This window comes from Gigantopelta aegis, chromosome 13 (assembly GCF_016097555.1).
Source record: "Gigantopelta aegis isolate Gae_Host chromosome 13, Gae_host_genome, whole genome shotgun sequence".
NCBI lineage: Eukaryota > Metazoa > Mollusca > Gastropoda > Neomphalida > Peltospiridae > Gigantopelta > Gigantopelta aegis.
This window is the reverse complement of record NC_054711.1, coordinates 26,311,915-26,326,809: the sequence shown is the minus strand read 5'-3', so window position 1 is coordinate 26,326,809 and position 14,895 is coordinate 26,311,915. Positions and strand designations below refer to the sequence as shown.

The window sequence follows — 14,895 nt, the reverse complement described above, 5'->3', positions numbered from 1 at the left end:
CCTGTAGTTACCTGTATTATAGTTACCTGTAGTTACCTGTATTATAGTTAACTGTAGTTACCTGTGTTATAGTTACCTGTAGTTGCCTGTATTATAGTTACCTGTAGTTACATGTGTACCTGTATTATAGTTACCTGTAGTTACCTGTATTGTAGTTACCTGTATTATAGTTACCTGTAGTTACACATGTACCTGTATTATAGTTACCTGTACTTACCTGTATTATAGTTACCATACCTGTACTTAACTGTATTATAGTTACCTGTATTATAGTTACCTGTAGTTACTTGTATTATAGTTACCTGTAGTTACCCATATAATAGTTACCTGTAGTTGCCTGTATTATTGTTACCTGTAGTTACCCATATATAGTAGTATTAACTATATATGTAGTTACTTGTATTATTGTTACCTGTAGTTACCCATATATAGTAGTAGTAACTATATATGTAGTTACTTGTATTATAGTTATTATAGTTACCTGTAGTTACCCATATAATAGTTACCTGTAGTTACCTGTATTATAGTTACCTGTAGTTACCTGTATTATAGTTACCTGTAGTTACCTGTATTATAGTTACCTGTATTATAGTTACCTGTACTTACCTGTATTATAGTTACCTGTAGTTACCCATATAATAGTTACCTGTAGTTACCTGTATTATAGTTACCTGTACTTACCTGTATTATAGTTACCTTTAGTTACCTGGATTATACTTACTATACTTAACCATCTCACATACCCAAGAAACTACAGGTTAGTCTGAATACCTGTACTTAACCTGTATTATAATTCCCTATACTTACCTGTTTTCAACCCATCCACAGTAACCTATTGCTTTTTTTCAGGTTGTGGCTGATTTTGACAATGTCCGGAACAATTAATAGTGGTATTTTCAACCCATCCATCCACTTAACCCATTGTTTGTTTTCAGGTTGTTGTTGATTTTGACAATGTCCGGAATAATTAATAGCAGTATTTTTAACCCATCCACTGTAACCCATTGCTTGTTTTTAGGTTGTGGCTGATTTTGACAGGACTCTGTCCAAGTACTCTCACCGTGGGCAAGTGTGTGCAACATGTCACAGTATGTATACATTGTAGATATAGATCTTCCTGGTTTTCTCATCATGTTTCCATCATAATACATAATTTACATTTATCACCGCATGTATAGGCTTTTATTATTAATGCTGCTGCACTGCCGTTTAAGGACTTTCATGTGTACAAAGTGAGCCTTTAACAGGTACATGAACTACCAGCACTGGAATTGTTAAAAAGGTGAAGTATCCTCGCGGTATGGGGTTTGAAGTGGATAAGCAATTAACGATCTCACGTAATTTTTCTTAATATTGTTATTATTGACAGAGACATAACCTAATGCATATATGTCATTAAAATATAAATACATGTATTAAATTCAATATATGGTGCAATTTTTATTTTCATTTTTAGTTTACTTGTTTATACTGTAATATTGTAAAAAAAAATTTTTAAATACATAACATCCAGATAACTTCTGAATGACCAATACTCAAGATATAAATAACTCCAAACAACTGGAAAGAATGTGTGATGGTCCATAACTTCCATATTAATAATACACGTTGGAGCAGTGTGTAGCTCAGTGGTAAATCCTTCGCTTGATTCACGGTCGATCTGGGATTGATCCCCATTGGGCTATAGTAGTTCTCGTTCCAACCAGTGAACCAAAGGCTGTGCTATATGCTATTCTGTATATTCTAGTTGGTGCATATAAAAGATGCCTTGCTACTCATTTAAAAATGCAGTCCTGTGGGTTTTTTCTCTAAGACTATATGTCAAAATTACCAAATGTTTGACATCCAATAGCTGATGTTTAATAATCAGTGTGCTCTAGTGGTGTGGTTAATAAAACAAACTTGTTCTCTCTCTCTCTCTCTCTCTCTCTCTCTCTCTCTCTCTCTCTCTCTCTCTCTCTCTCTCTCTCTCTCTCTCTCTCTCTCTCTCTCTCTATATATATATATATATATCAGATGTACCAAATGTTTGACATCCAATAGCCATTAATAAGTCAATGTGCTCTAGTGGTGTCGTTAAACAAAACAAAGTTTAACTTAAATACACATCAAAAATAACACCATTAATTTTTTGTTTAACCCTATATTGAGTGGCGACATAATATACAAATAGGGACTGATTCAATGGGATAAATTTGACAGTCCGAGTTTTTTTAGTTTTTTTAATTATTATTGCTATTATTCAAAACAATGTCCACTACACATTCCATGTTGAAATTCAATAGATATTATTTTAAGATGTAATATGAACGGTGTTTAATCCTGACCCAATATAATTGTATACAGTGTTTGTAAAGTAAGGACAGGTGACTCATTCGGACTTCCATAGAAATAGATTGACATTATAGTCTGGTGTTTATTTCACTAGTAGGAAACTAAAAGAATCCTCCATATGTGTCTATTTGGGACAGGGCTATTCCACTCGAGGGTACATAATTTCTTTATTTCATTTTTGTATTCAGGACTGTATTTATATAGTAAGATTTAAAGCCGCACACCCTAGTTCCATCCAGCGAAAATAAATTATAATTTGGTTAATCTACAAACCTGTAACACACTTAGATCACGTTTTTATCAAATGGAGTGAAAAAGCAGGTTTTATATCGATAAATACCATGGGAATCCCCATGTCCCAATTGCTTGAAATAATTTTGAAAGTTAGTATTCTGATGTCACCGGTAGATGTCGCTCGAAGCACAACAATGCCTACGTAACGACAAATTTCACAGACTTGGGGTGCGTTTCTTTCACCTCTCCTGGACATGTTCCAACTGTTCTGTCCTGGTTGTATCCCCTCTCCAGATATCGTAAGACAGCAAAATTATTGGTTTTAAGGGTTTGTAACGTTTTGTATTGAGACACTTACTTGTCTGAACTTTATTGTTACTGAAAATGTTCACGAACTGTGAAGAAAAATCTCACAAATGAACAACAACAAATCGGATGTTGATTGCGCGAACTGTGCACGAGAAAACAAACCGAATCAAAATGATAACGGTCACGTGATATACCAACATCTGTGACATTGAAATGGAAATATCCCCTCTGAAAATAGATTAGACCTTGTCTGCTCAACGGTTTTTTCTCAGACGTGCGTGCGATTTATGAAATACGAAAAATGCATTTTGTGGTATTACAAAAACCAGGATTACCAAAAAACACTTCAGGTGAATGGAAATGTATATTCTAAATAATAAACGGTAAGGAAAGTGCAATTTTATTTGTGAAAAAATGGGTTTAATAGTGAAAAACAATGCCGTAATGGTTAACAACTAGCCGTAACTAGGGTGTGTCACATTAATGGGTACATGTATGTAATAAATAATAATGTATGTTATAGACATACGTACATATACACATGTCTGTACGTGTTATACACCAAATGCACGTAGCTGTAGTTTAACATGTTCTGAAATATTCCTTTCATTTCTTGATTTCAGATGTGCTGGAAGAAAGTCGCATCATGCCAGATGTCTACAAGAAAAAGGTATCATTAATGTTCCAGTTGGTTGTCATGGTAACTGTTCGCAACTCTGATCTGAATATGAAACAAATTGAGGGTAGTTACTAATTGCTAAAGGGTGCTAAAAATGACTGTCCTTGCGTGAACTATAGTTTCAGGGGAGTGATGATCGAGGAGTGAGAACTACTACATATATACATGTACAGTGTTGTAAATATTATCTTGTAGTTGATGACCAATAAGGTGTGGGGCCATAGAGCAGATAGTGTGGGTGGTAGGGCCTGACATGCATGGAGCAGTGAAGGGGGGGTTGGGGTGGAGTGATATTGCCAAGAACCAGAAGGGGATGTATCATGTGGTTGTGAATTGCCTAGGAACAGAGAGGGAAGATGTTGGGTGATGAAGTACTGAACAAAGTAGGGAAGTGATTGCCATGGAGTAGAGAAAAGTGATTGATCGTGTTTGTCATGTATTTGAAGTCCTCGTCACTTTTAAAATCATGAAAAAACATAATGTACATGTACATTCACAAGAGAGCATCTAGAGCAAATAAGTTAGTCTGAAGCCAGAATTGTATTTTATTTATCTTTATTATGATTTTAATTTTATAAGAAATATATTACAATCGTACATTAAATGAAAAATGATTGCAGAAAAATAAATTACTCAAGGTGATTTTCATGAGAATTATTATAATTTATATTGCAGACCACAGAGCTGCGAGATTACTACATGCCAATAGAGTTTGATGCTTCACTGACAAAGGAGCAAAAAATACCGCACATCATTGAATGGTAAGTAGTACATGCGCCTGTAAGTACTCATGTACATGTGATGTATAGTACATATATGCATTAGAGTAGTGTTTCTCCTAGCTTGTGTTAGCATGGTGGGGCACCATGCCTCTGTAGTCTTAACACTGCAGTCGATCGGTTTGGGATTGATCCCCGTCAGTGTGCCCATTGGGCTATTTCTCATTCCCGCCAGTGCACTATGACTGGTATATCAAAGGCCGTGGTATGTGTTATCCTGTCTGTGGGATGGTGCATATAAAAGATCACTTGCTGCCAATCGAAAAGAGTAGCCCATGAAGTGATGACAGTGGGTTTCCTCTCTCAGTATCTGTGTGGTCCTAAACCATATGTCTGATGCCATATAACCATAAATAAAATGTGTTGAGTGCATCGTTAAATAAAACATTTCCTTCCTTCCTGTAGTCTAGCACCATCTTGCCTTAATCAGCGCCATGCTGCTCTGAGATTAAACAAGCCTTTTTTCAATAATTAAATCTAAAACCGATGATTAATAAAGCAATGTGCTCTAGTGGTGTCGTTAAATAAAACAAACTTTTAACTTACCATTTTGCTCTTTAAAAGACCCAACGCTGTTGTGGTTTCAATACCAGATTTTACTTAGAATTAAACCAACAAATACTTTTTTACATAAAATAAAACTGATTGATTCTAGTATGTGTAACTTTTGTTCACATAAACCAGAAACACTGCAGCATCTATTTTATGACTGTCCTAAAGTCGTTGAACTCTCGAGTATTATAGAAAAATGGTTATTACAAAAAGGTGTTTATACACAGTTGAATAGGAACACAGTTTTATTTGGAATTATAAATAGTAAACATATATTTGTAAACTGGTTAATTGTTAATGTAAATATTACATATACAAATCAAAATTACAAAAGAGTACACTAAATGAAACTGGTATCAACAATTTTATTAAAGATAAGTTACAAATAGAAAAATACATATATTATAAAAACTGTTTACATACAGAATTCGACGACAATTGGGGACCATGGTTAAAAGTTCTAAAGGCCACAACTGAGACACTTAATACTTTTGTTATGTGTATAATTTTAAGTATGACGCCACTTTGGAAGTATATTTATAACTTTATTTTAAGTTTTCTCTTTTCAATCTTCTTTTTATTTCCACTTTTGTCACTGCTCCTTTTTTATATATTAGTATATTGATTGCTATGTACTTTGTAAGGTAGTGAAATCAGGGACCCAACCCTGACAGTATCATAACATATTTCTGGGGCAATAAACTATTTAAAAAAAAAAATTCTTCTAAAATTGCCTTTATAAAACAAAGAAAATGTATTATTAATTAATAAAATATCCCTATTATATATTTTGTCATTCATTTATTAAAGTCAGCACATTAGTTACATTCATTTTTATTTCAATAAAAACATTTAACGAAAGAAAATGCCCTGAAAATGGTGAAAATGCCTCAAAAATGTTTAGTATACCATTGCCTTGCCAAATGTCCAAGGAAACACTACATTAGAGTTTGACCTAGATAAAAATCAGGGATCCACATTAAGTCTCAACATCTAAGTTCTACTCAAATGTATTTGTCCCACCACCCAAATGTTTCTTTTGAAAGAGTTGGAGCATTATGGAAAAAGTATCTCATTATCAAAACAACCACTTGGTTAAAAGAAAACTATTCATGACATTAAATTGATGAATAAATTATAATTTTGTCAGTATAAGCTGTAAATGTTAGTTAACTCGTCCACTTGGACGCCCCAACAACTTAACGTGGGCAAGTTGACCAGTAGCAGGGATTTATGCAGAATGTTTTGCCAGGATCCCATGTCTGTGGGGATTGAGATAATTAGCACAAATAAACCATATTTGGAATACTTTTTTTCAGGCCACTGAATGATGCGGTAGACCGCTGTTAAATTAATGTATTAAAACATACATATATATCGTGAATTTTCAGTGCCAGGGGAAGGGGTCTATGTTCAGACCAGATAAATCCCTGACTTTAGAGCCATTGGTCATGTGATGGCATTAGCTTTGGTTAGATTCAGTGAGAGAGTTAGTAAGATGTGATGACATTGGCTTTGGTTAGATCCACTGAGAGAGTTAATAAGACGTGATGACATTAGCTTTGGTTAGATTCAGTGAGAGAGTTAATAAGACGTGATGACATTAGCTTTGGTTAGATTCAGTGAGAGAGTTAGTAAAATGTGATGACATTGGCTTTGGTTAGATCCACTGAGAGAGATAATAAGACGTGATGACATTAGCTTTGGTTAGATCCACTGAGAGAGATAATAAGACGTGATGACATTAGCTTTGGTTAGATTCAGTGAGAGAGTTAATAAGACGTGATGACATTAGCTTTGGTTAGATTCAGTGAGAGAGTTAGTAAAATGTGATGACATTGGCTTTGGTTAGATCCACTGAGAGAGATAATAAGACGTGATGACATTAGCTTTGGTTAGATCCACTGAGAGAGATAATAAGACGTGATGACATTGGCTTTGGTTAGATCCACTGAGAGAGATAATAAGACGTGATGACATTGGCTTTGGTTAGATTCAGTGAGAGAGTTAGTAAGACATGATGACATTGGCTTTGGTTAGATCCAATGAGAGAACCCAGTAAGATCTGATATCAGATATCTCTATTAGTGGTGATTTGTGATATTAACTAATCACAGGACGTGATGACATTGGTTTTGGTTAGATCCAATGAGAGAACCCAGTAAGATCTGATTTCAGTTGTCTCTGTTAGTGGTGATTTGTGATATTAACTAATCACAGGACATGTGATGACATTGGCTTTGGTTAGATCCACTGAGAGAGATAGTAAGACGTGATGACATTGGCTTTGGTTAGATCCACTGAGAGAGATAGTAAGACGTGATGACATTGGCTTTGGCTAGATCCACTGAGAGAGATAGTAAGACGTGATGACATTAGCTTTGGTTAGATTCAATGAGAGAGTTAGTAAGATGTGATGACATTGGCTTTGGTTAGATCCACTGAGAGAGTTAGTAAGACGTGATGACATTGGCTTTGGTTAGATCCAATGAGAGAACCCAGTAAGATCTGATATCAGATATCTCTGTTAGTGGTGATTTGTGATATTAACTAATCACAGGACATGTGATGACATTCGCTTTGGTTAGATCCACTGAGAGAGATAGTAAGACGTGATGACATTGGCTTTGGTTAGATCCACTGAGAGAGTTAGTAAGACATGATGACATAGGCTTTGGTTAGATCCAGTGAGAGAACCCAGTAAGATCTAATTTCAGGTGTATCTGTTAGTGGTGATTTGTTATATTAACTAATCACAGGACATGTGATGACATTGGCTTTGGTTAGATCCACTGAGAGAGATAGTAAGACGTGATGACATTGGCTTTGGTTAGATCCAATGAGAGAGATAGTAAGACGTGATGACATTGGCTTTGGTTAGATCCACTGAGAGAGATAGTAAGACGTGATGACATTGGCTTTGGTTAGATCCACTGAGAGAGATAGTAAGACGTGATGACATTGGCTTTGGTTAGATCCACTGAGAGAGTTAGTAAGATGTGATGACATAGGCTTTGGTTAGATCCACTGAGAGAACCCAGTAAGATCTAATTTCAGGTGTGTCTGTTAGTGGTGATTTGTTATATTAACTAATCACAGGACATGTGATGACATTGGCTTTGGTTAGATCCACTGAGAGAGATAGTAAGACGTGATGACATTGGCTTTGGTTAGATCCAGTGAGAGAGATAGTAAGACGTGATGACATTGCCTTTGGTTAGATCCAATGAGAGAGATAATAAGACGTGATGACATTGGCTTTGGTTAGATCCACTGAGAGAGATAGTAAGACGTGATGATATTGGCTTTGGTTAGATCCACTGAGAGATATAGTAAGACGTGATGACATTGGCTTTGGTTAGATCCACTGAGAGATATAGTAAGACGTGATGACATTGGCTTTGGTTAGATCCACTGAGAGAATAGTAAGACGTGATGACATTGGCTTTGGTTAGATCCAGTGAGAGAACCCAGTAAGATCTGATATCAGATATCTCTGTTAGTGGTGATTTGTGGTATTAACTAACTCCCTGTATTGGTTTCAGGTACACCCGTGCACATGATGTCTTACTGGCATGTCACATGACCAAAGATGACATCATCCACATGGTTCGGGAATCTAAGTTACAGCTCAGGTAACATTTAGGATAATAATTACAGTATCATTGTCTTTAGTAAGCAGTGGCATGTATGTTTGACAACAGCTAACTCAGCACACTTCAGATTTCAGCTATTTGGTGTCTTTCACATGGCTATTGCAACAGTGTCTCGAGAAGAGACTTGCTGCTTCCATAAAGGATAATCCTAACGAGATCAGCAAGAGGTCTTTTATATGCATTTCTAATGAAAGTAAAGTAAAGTTTGTTTTATTTAACGACGCCACTAGAGCACATTGATTTTTTATCTTATCATCGGCTATTGGACGTCAAACATATGGTCATTCTGACACTGTTTTTAGAGGAAACCTGCTGTCGCCACATAGGCTACTCTTTTTTACGACAGGCAGCAAGGGATCTTTTATTTGCGCTTCCCACAGGCAGGATAGCACAAACCATGGCCTTTGTTGAACCAGTTATGGATCACTGGTCGGTGCAAGTGGTTTACACCTACCCATTGAGCCTTGCGGAGCACTCACTCAGGGTTTGGAGTCGGTATCTGGATTAAAAATCCCATGCCTCGACTGGGATCCGAACCCAGTACCTACCAGCCTGTAGACCGATGGCCTGCCACGATGCCACCGAGGCCGGTTTGTTCATTTCTAACGAGATAACACACAGCATAGCCTTTGATATCAGGGTCGCTGGTTGAGAAGAGAAAGAAAAGGTTAAACAGTGTGTTCTGTTTAGAGCATTAGAGCACATCGATTAATTAATTATCAGATATTTGGATGTCAAACATTTGGTAATTTTTATGTAGTCTTCAGGGGAACCTGCAACATTGTCCCATTAATTAACAACAAGGGAGTATGTGGTGTCCTTTTTGTGAGAAATTGCACATACAAGATCTTTTCTTGATATTTAGAGGATACTCCCCGAGGGTCTTGTGATATCATAATTTATCCGCATGAGTTAATAAAAGTATGAAATCTGAGGCTTGCCGAGGATTTTTATACTTTTATTAACAAGTGCTGATAAATTATGATATCACAAGACACGAGGGAGGTATTCTTTTTATCATCTATTATCATACTTTTCATTTTTTGAGACACTTGTAAACAATGTCAGTCATGTGGGTTGAATGTCACTATATTTGGCAGCGGTAGACTCGCTAACTAGCAGAACGTCAGTGACGTGATGTCACTAATGATAGGTTTAGTGCTGAAACATACACAGTGACAAAACAAAATAATGTCATGTGATTACACTTTGACCAATCAAGATTATAAGAAGTGATATCTCCTAGGAGAAAATCGCAGGAGATATCGCAAATTATAGTGCCAGTGATATCTCCTACAAACGCCTTTAATGGATGATAAATTCGGAATTATCTGGTAACTTAGTTTGTTGTAAATGTTACATGTACTATAGATTCCATAGTCTTATGAGATTACTTGTGGCTGAATATCAAAGAGCACTAATATTTTCAGTCTTTACTCTGAAAAGTGTCATTTTTCTAGTTGTGTGTGTGTGTATTTCTGTATGTGGGAGATACGAGGGACAGACTGTTGTTTCATAAAGCTGTAATTTATTCAAGAAAGGTTCCAGCAAGGATCCTCAACTAAGTCCAATCAACCAATTAGCTCCATATTTCATTTCGATAAATTGTTCTAAATTATGTGTCTAAACTACCTTCAAGAATTTACGTAACATTTTCTATTTGACTTTAATCCTACGGGACATTTGCAAATTCAATAGCACAATGCAAAAGCTAACTTGATCACCCACTACTGACACTGATCGGGCTGATTGTGCTCTCTTGCACATGTCACCATGGGCAACCCCCTCTCACATCCACCCAAACCCTTTCCTGTCCTGGACGGAGGAGCCAGCAAAACTAGACACCTGTGCCCATGACAAGCATGTGCCACAACAGCTTGTTCTGAATGTGCACATTAAAACCTATGACTTGACCTGACCTGACCTGAGAATAAAGATGTCATTTATAAATGTTACATTAGAAATGTCTTGCTAATGATTGTTTTCCTTTTCTTTTTATAATTCAGGATTGAAATCTTAAGTATGGATATTAATGTGATAAAATGTAAAAAAAAAAAAAAAAAAAAAAACCCATCTTTAATGTCAATTGTAATAATTTTTTTATGATTTTTTTTTCTTCTCAAGTTTAGTAATTCTGTTTTGCCTTGCAGGATGTCCCACCAGCCAATATGAATGCTGGGTCAGCTTGGTTGGAAGATGATTTCTCAACAATGAATACAGCACTGCAAGTGAAGAATACATGGCAGTAGATTTATGAGTTGTGTCTTCTGCAGTAGAAAAGCTTGCTGATAAAACATTTATGTCAGTACTGAAGCAGGTTTGTGTTCCAAGTCAATGTATTACAAGTTCCAGCAAGCGTTAACTTCTTAAACTTAGGGAATATATTTTGTCTTGAAAAAAAAAAAGACAACAAAACCCCCCGAAACCCCCAAACTAAACCATGATAGTTATGTTCAGAAATCAAATTAAATGAAGAAAAGCTAAACTCATAAGACACAAGCATTTAGGTCTGGTGATGTATCAAAATACCACAATGAACAGAAAAAGCCCTAATGTTATTAAATATTTAGTGTCATGCCTATGAAGAAAAACTAAATGTTTGCAGTAGTTTCAAGACTGATCATAGTAGTGTAGTAAAGTAGACTTGGGCAGGGTTTTTTTTTATAATAATGCTGTTGACAGAATAAGGGACAACTTTATTTTAATTAGATATTATCAACTGGTTGATCTCTACAACATGCAGCTGTAATGTTTAAATGAATTACTCCATGATAAATGTAACATGTTAGTTAGTTATCACAAGAACTACTTTAACTCTCTTCTGTACAATCCCAAAACATGTCCATCACAAGAAAACAAACTTGATAGGCAAGTAGAAAATAGTATTAAAAGAATATTTGAATCTTATGTCTGTAAGGATCATAAAGCCTTTTAGCTGTATACAGTGCATGACATAACAATAAACTCAACTTGCCACCCATACTTGCTTTGACCAAGTCGGTAATTATCCCAGCACAATGGTGCTTGATCAGAATTTGACTAGGACCTTCAGTTGTTTGTTCAAGGACGTCCTTTTTACACTTCTGGTCACATCATCCACTGTTAGTATAATAAATTGCACATCTTGTAGCCAGCCATCTATGCCTAGTTTTATTGTTAGTGTATATAAAGTTATTCAGCAGCAAAACGTTTCTGTCACAGACTGTAAAACATTTTTTTGTTTTAACTGAAGTACTTGATGTACTTCTTCTTCTTCTGTTGATCATCATTTGAAGGTTGTTTCGTAAGCCCTCTATTTCTATTTCGCGCCACATCGGCTAGAGCTTTCCGACTTCGGCTGTGATTTTTGTAGAGTTATCTCTCTTAGAATGGTTGCTTTACAGAGATGAGGCTGATGAATCCATTCTATCCATTGGGTTGGTTTGATTTTGGAGTGTCAGTCTCTAAGATTTCTTGCCTTCCAAGGCTGACGAATGGCATCTGTCTGGGATTTGATGTACTAGCAAGACACAAATGTACACAAGGAAATGACAAATGTAGCCACAAGAATCAAATTAATCATTTGGCTGGTCATCATCATAGGTTTTAACGTGCACATTCAAAGCATGCTGTTGTAGCGCATGCCTGTCATGGGCGCAGATGTGTCGAATTCCATTCGCTCCTCCATCCAGAACGCGAATGGTTAGGTTGATAGAAGTGACCCTATTCCAGTAGCATGGTAGATCAGTAGAGAACAAGGAACGCCAAGTCCATCCCCAGCAGTCAGGATAACGGCTAATAGTCTTGACTGTAAAGTGGTCATCACCTACCATCATGCTCACTCATCACAGGCATCACAGGCATCACATTCATCACATTCATCACAGCCATCACACCAGTATAGTTTGGGGATACATAATAAAAACAAAACAGACCATATAGTGTCCCTTCTTGGTGGTTATGGGTTTGAAATCTTTTGAAATTGGACACTGCATTTCATGTGCTTTGACAAATTGTAACTACCAGTTCTCCTAACTATCATCTGGTTCAGGGTTTCTCACTGTTTTGTCCAAACGTTTCTATATTCTACATACAAAACGTACAATACTGTTTCAGCTCATACTTGCATGCATTTGGAATCATGGCCACCATTTTAGACCATTGTGCAACCCCAACCCTAAGACCAGTCTCAGTATCAGACCACCAGTATTAAAATGTCCAGGGATTGGGTTTTTTGTTACCCACTTTCATATTTGAGTAGCTAAAGATTGCGTCTTCAGGTCTATGACAATTCTTTTTTACTAGAGCATATTCTTGTATCTGTTGATGGGCATTGCCAAGTTCGCTGCAGAATTGTACAGGCTAATGAATAACATGTTTTGCAGTACGGTTCTCTCTCTCTCTCTCTCTCTCTCTCTCTCTCTCTCTGTCTCTGTCTCTGTCTCTGTCTCTGTCTCTCTCTCTCTCTGTCTCTCTCTCTGTCTCTCTCTCTGTCTCTGTCTCTCTGTCTCTCTCTCTTTCTTCATCATCACTTGATGTCAGTTAGGGTATCTTGATATTTGGATATCCTGAGCCATGTCCAGCCAGACTGAGCAGAAAAACATTCACAAGAATGGTTTATGCAAAAGGATGATGCTAGACCTATGCCTGGATATGTTGATTACCTGTCAGTGGTTATTAATTTGTACAATACTGAGTTCTTCACTCTTAATGATAGGTACATGTACATGTAGCAGTGACTGTCTTTTGTTCCATTATTGCGACAGATGTTGCTTCCTAACTGTGTAATGCTGGAAATTCTTCACTTGATCATCAAGTAACTAAATCTCTCTTTTTCATCACTGGCCACTTGCTTGGAAATGTTGCTGCCCATATGCATATACCAGAGTTCCTCATTATTTCACAGAGTAAGAAAAACTCTCATGACTGGACACATATTTGAGACATGTTGGTACCCAGCAGTGTATATTTCTGAACTTCACACCCAACACTTGGCAAAGAGGCCATCTTTTCTTCATCAGTAGTTCATGTATATTTTTTTCAGCAGTGTCTGAGCATATGGTGATGCTTAAGATCATGCATCACTAATTTGGAGCACGTCTTCGTTCTTATGGTTCACAAAATTAGAATGTGTATGAACTCTCATCAATGTTTGTTGCCAGCCATTTCAAACGACAACGGTTGCGTGAATTCTTCTTCTTCCTTTGAACAAAGCCAGGAACATCATATGAAGTCAGGAAGTGACATCATTTTCTGTTAGATAGCCTGTTGTATGGTCTGTTGTAGGTATAATTTGGGACTGTGGCTTCAATATGTAATACATGGTGACAGTAGACAGATTTTCATTTGATGTGGGTTACTCCGAGGAGAATCAGATTCAGTTATGTGCTTGTAGTGCACATGTTATATTGTACTCTGGCATCTGTATTTGAATATGTTTGACTTCCAATAGCTGATGATTAACAAATCAGTGTGCTCTAGTGGTGTCTGTAAACAACAACAACAAAAAACCTCTAACGTTTATTTGTATATGATGGGCCTTTCAACAGTGATGAAATGGAATATGTATACTTGTTTGATAGAATGTCACCCAGTACTGTAGCCTGTTAGAAGACAGTCAACACACCCGGTCTCATGTTCAATTTGTAAAACAAGTTCTTTGCCACCTTCTTCTGTATCTGCATCTGTTATTCAGTGTTGTGTCAGAATCAGTGCTGTACTCGTTGTTCGGCTTCTCCCAGGTATGATAATACCCACTAGTGGTCTTCACTGTGTTCATGACTCCCATCAGCAGGAGAATCAGTGCTGTACTTGTTGTTCAGCTTCTCCCAGGTATAGTAATACCCACTAGTGGTCTTCACTGTGTTCATGACTCCCATCAGCAGGAGAGTCAGTGCTGTACTCGTTGTTCAGCTTCTCCCAGGTATGTTAATACCCACTAGTGGTCTTCACTGTGTTCATGACTCCCATCAGCAGGAGAGTCAGTGCTGTACTCGTTGTTCAGCTTCTCCCAGGTATGTTAATACCCACTAGTGGTCTTCACTGTGTTCATGACTCCCATCAGCAGGAGAATCAGTGCTGTACTCGTTGTTCAGCTTCTCCCAGGTATGTTAATACCCACTAGTGGTCTTCACTGTGTTCATGACTCCCATCAGCAGGAGAATCAGTGCTGTACTCGTTGTTCAGCTTCTGCCAGGTATGTTAATACCCACTAGTGGTCTTCACTGTGTTCATGACTCCCATCAGCAGGAGAATCAGTGCTGTACTCGTTGTTCAGCTTCTGCCAGGTATGTTAATACCCACTAGTGGCCTTCACTGTGTTCATGACTCCCATCAACAGGAGAATCAGTGCTGTACTCGTTGTTCAGCTTCT

At 37.1% G+C, this 14,895-nt stretch overlaps 1 protein-coding gene across 2 annotated transcripts in view; it reads left to right on the top strand.

Annotated features, from left to right (window-relative positions):
* The window catches only part of LOC121387344 (cytosolic 5'-nucleotidase 3-like), a 46,876-nt gene that overhangs the window by 22,241 nt on the left and 9,740 nt on the right, over positions 1-14,895 (top strand). For both annotated transcript variants that reach the window (XM_041518393.1, XM_041518392.1), the window contains 4 exons: positions 1,019-1,088; positions 3,501-3,547; positions 4,232-4,317; positions 8,433-8,522. In XM_041518393.1, the coding sequence (XP_041374327.1) occupies positions 1,019-1,088; positions 3,501-3,547; positions 4,232-4,317; positions 8,433-8,522 (293 nt within the window). The remainder of the gene's footprint in view (positions 1-1,018; positions 1,089-3,500; positions 3,548-4,231; positions 4,318-8,432; positions 8,523-14,895) is intronic.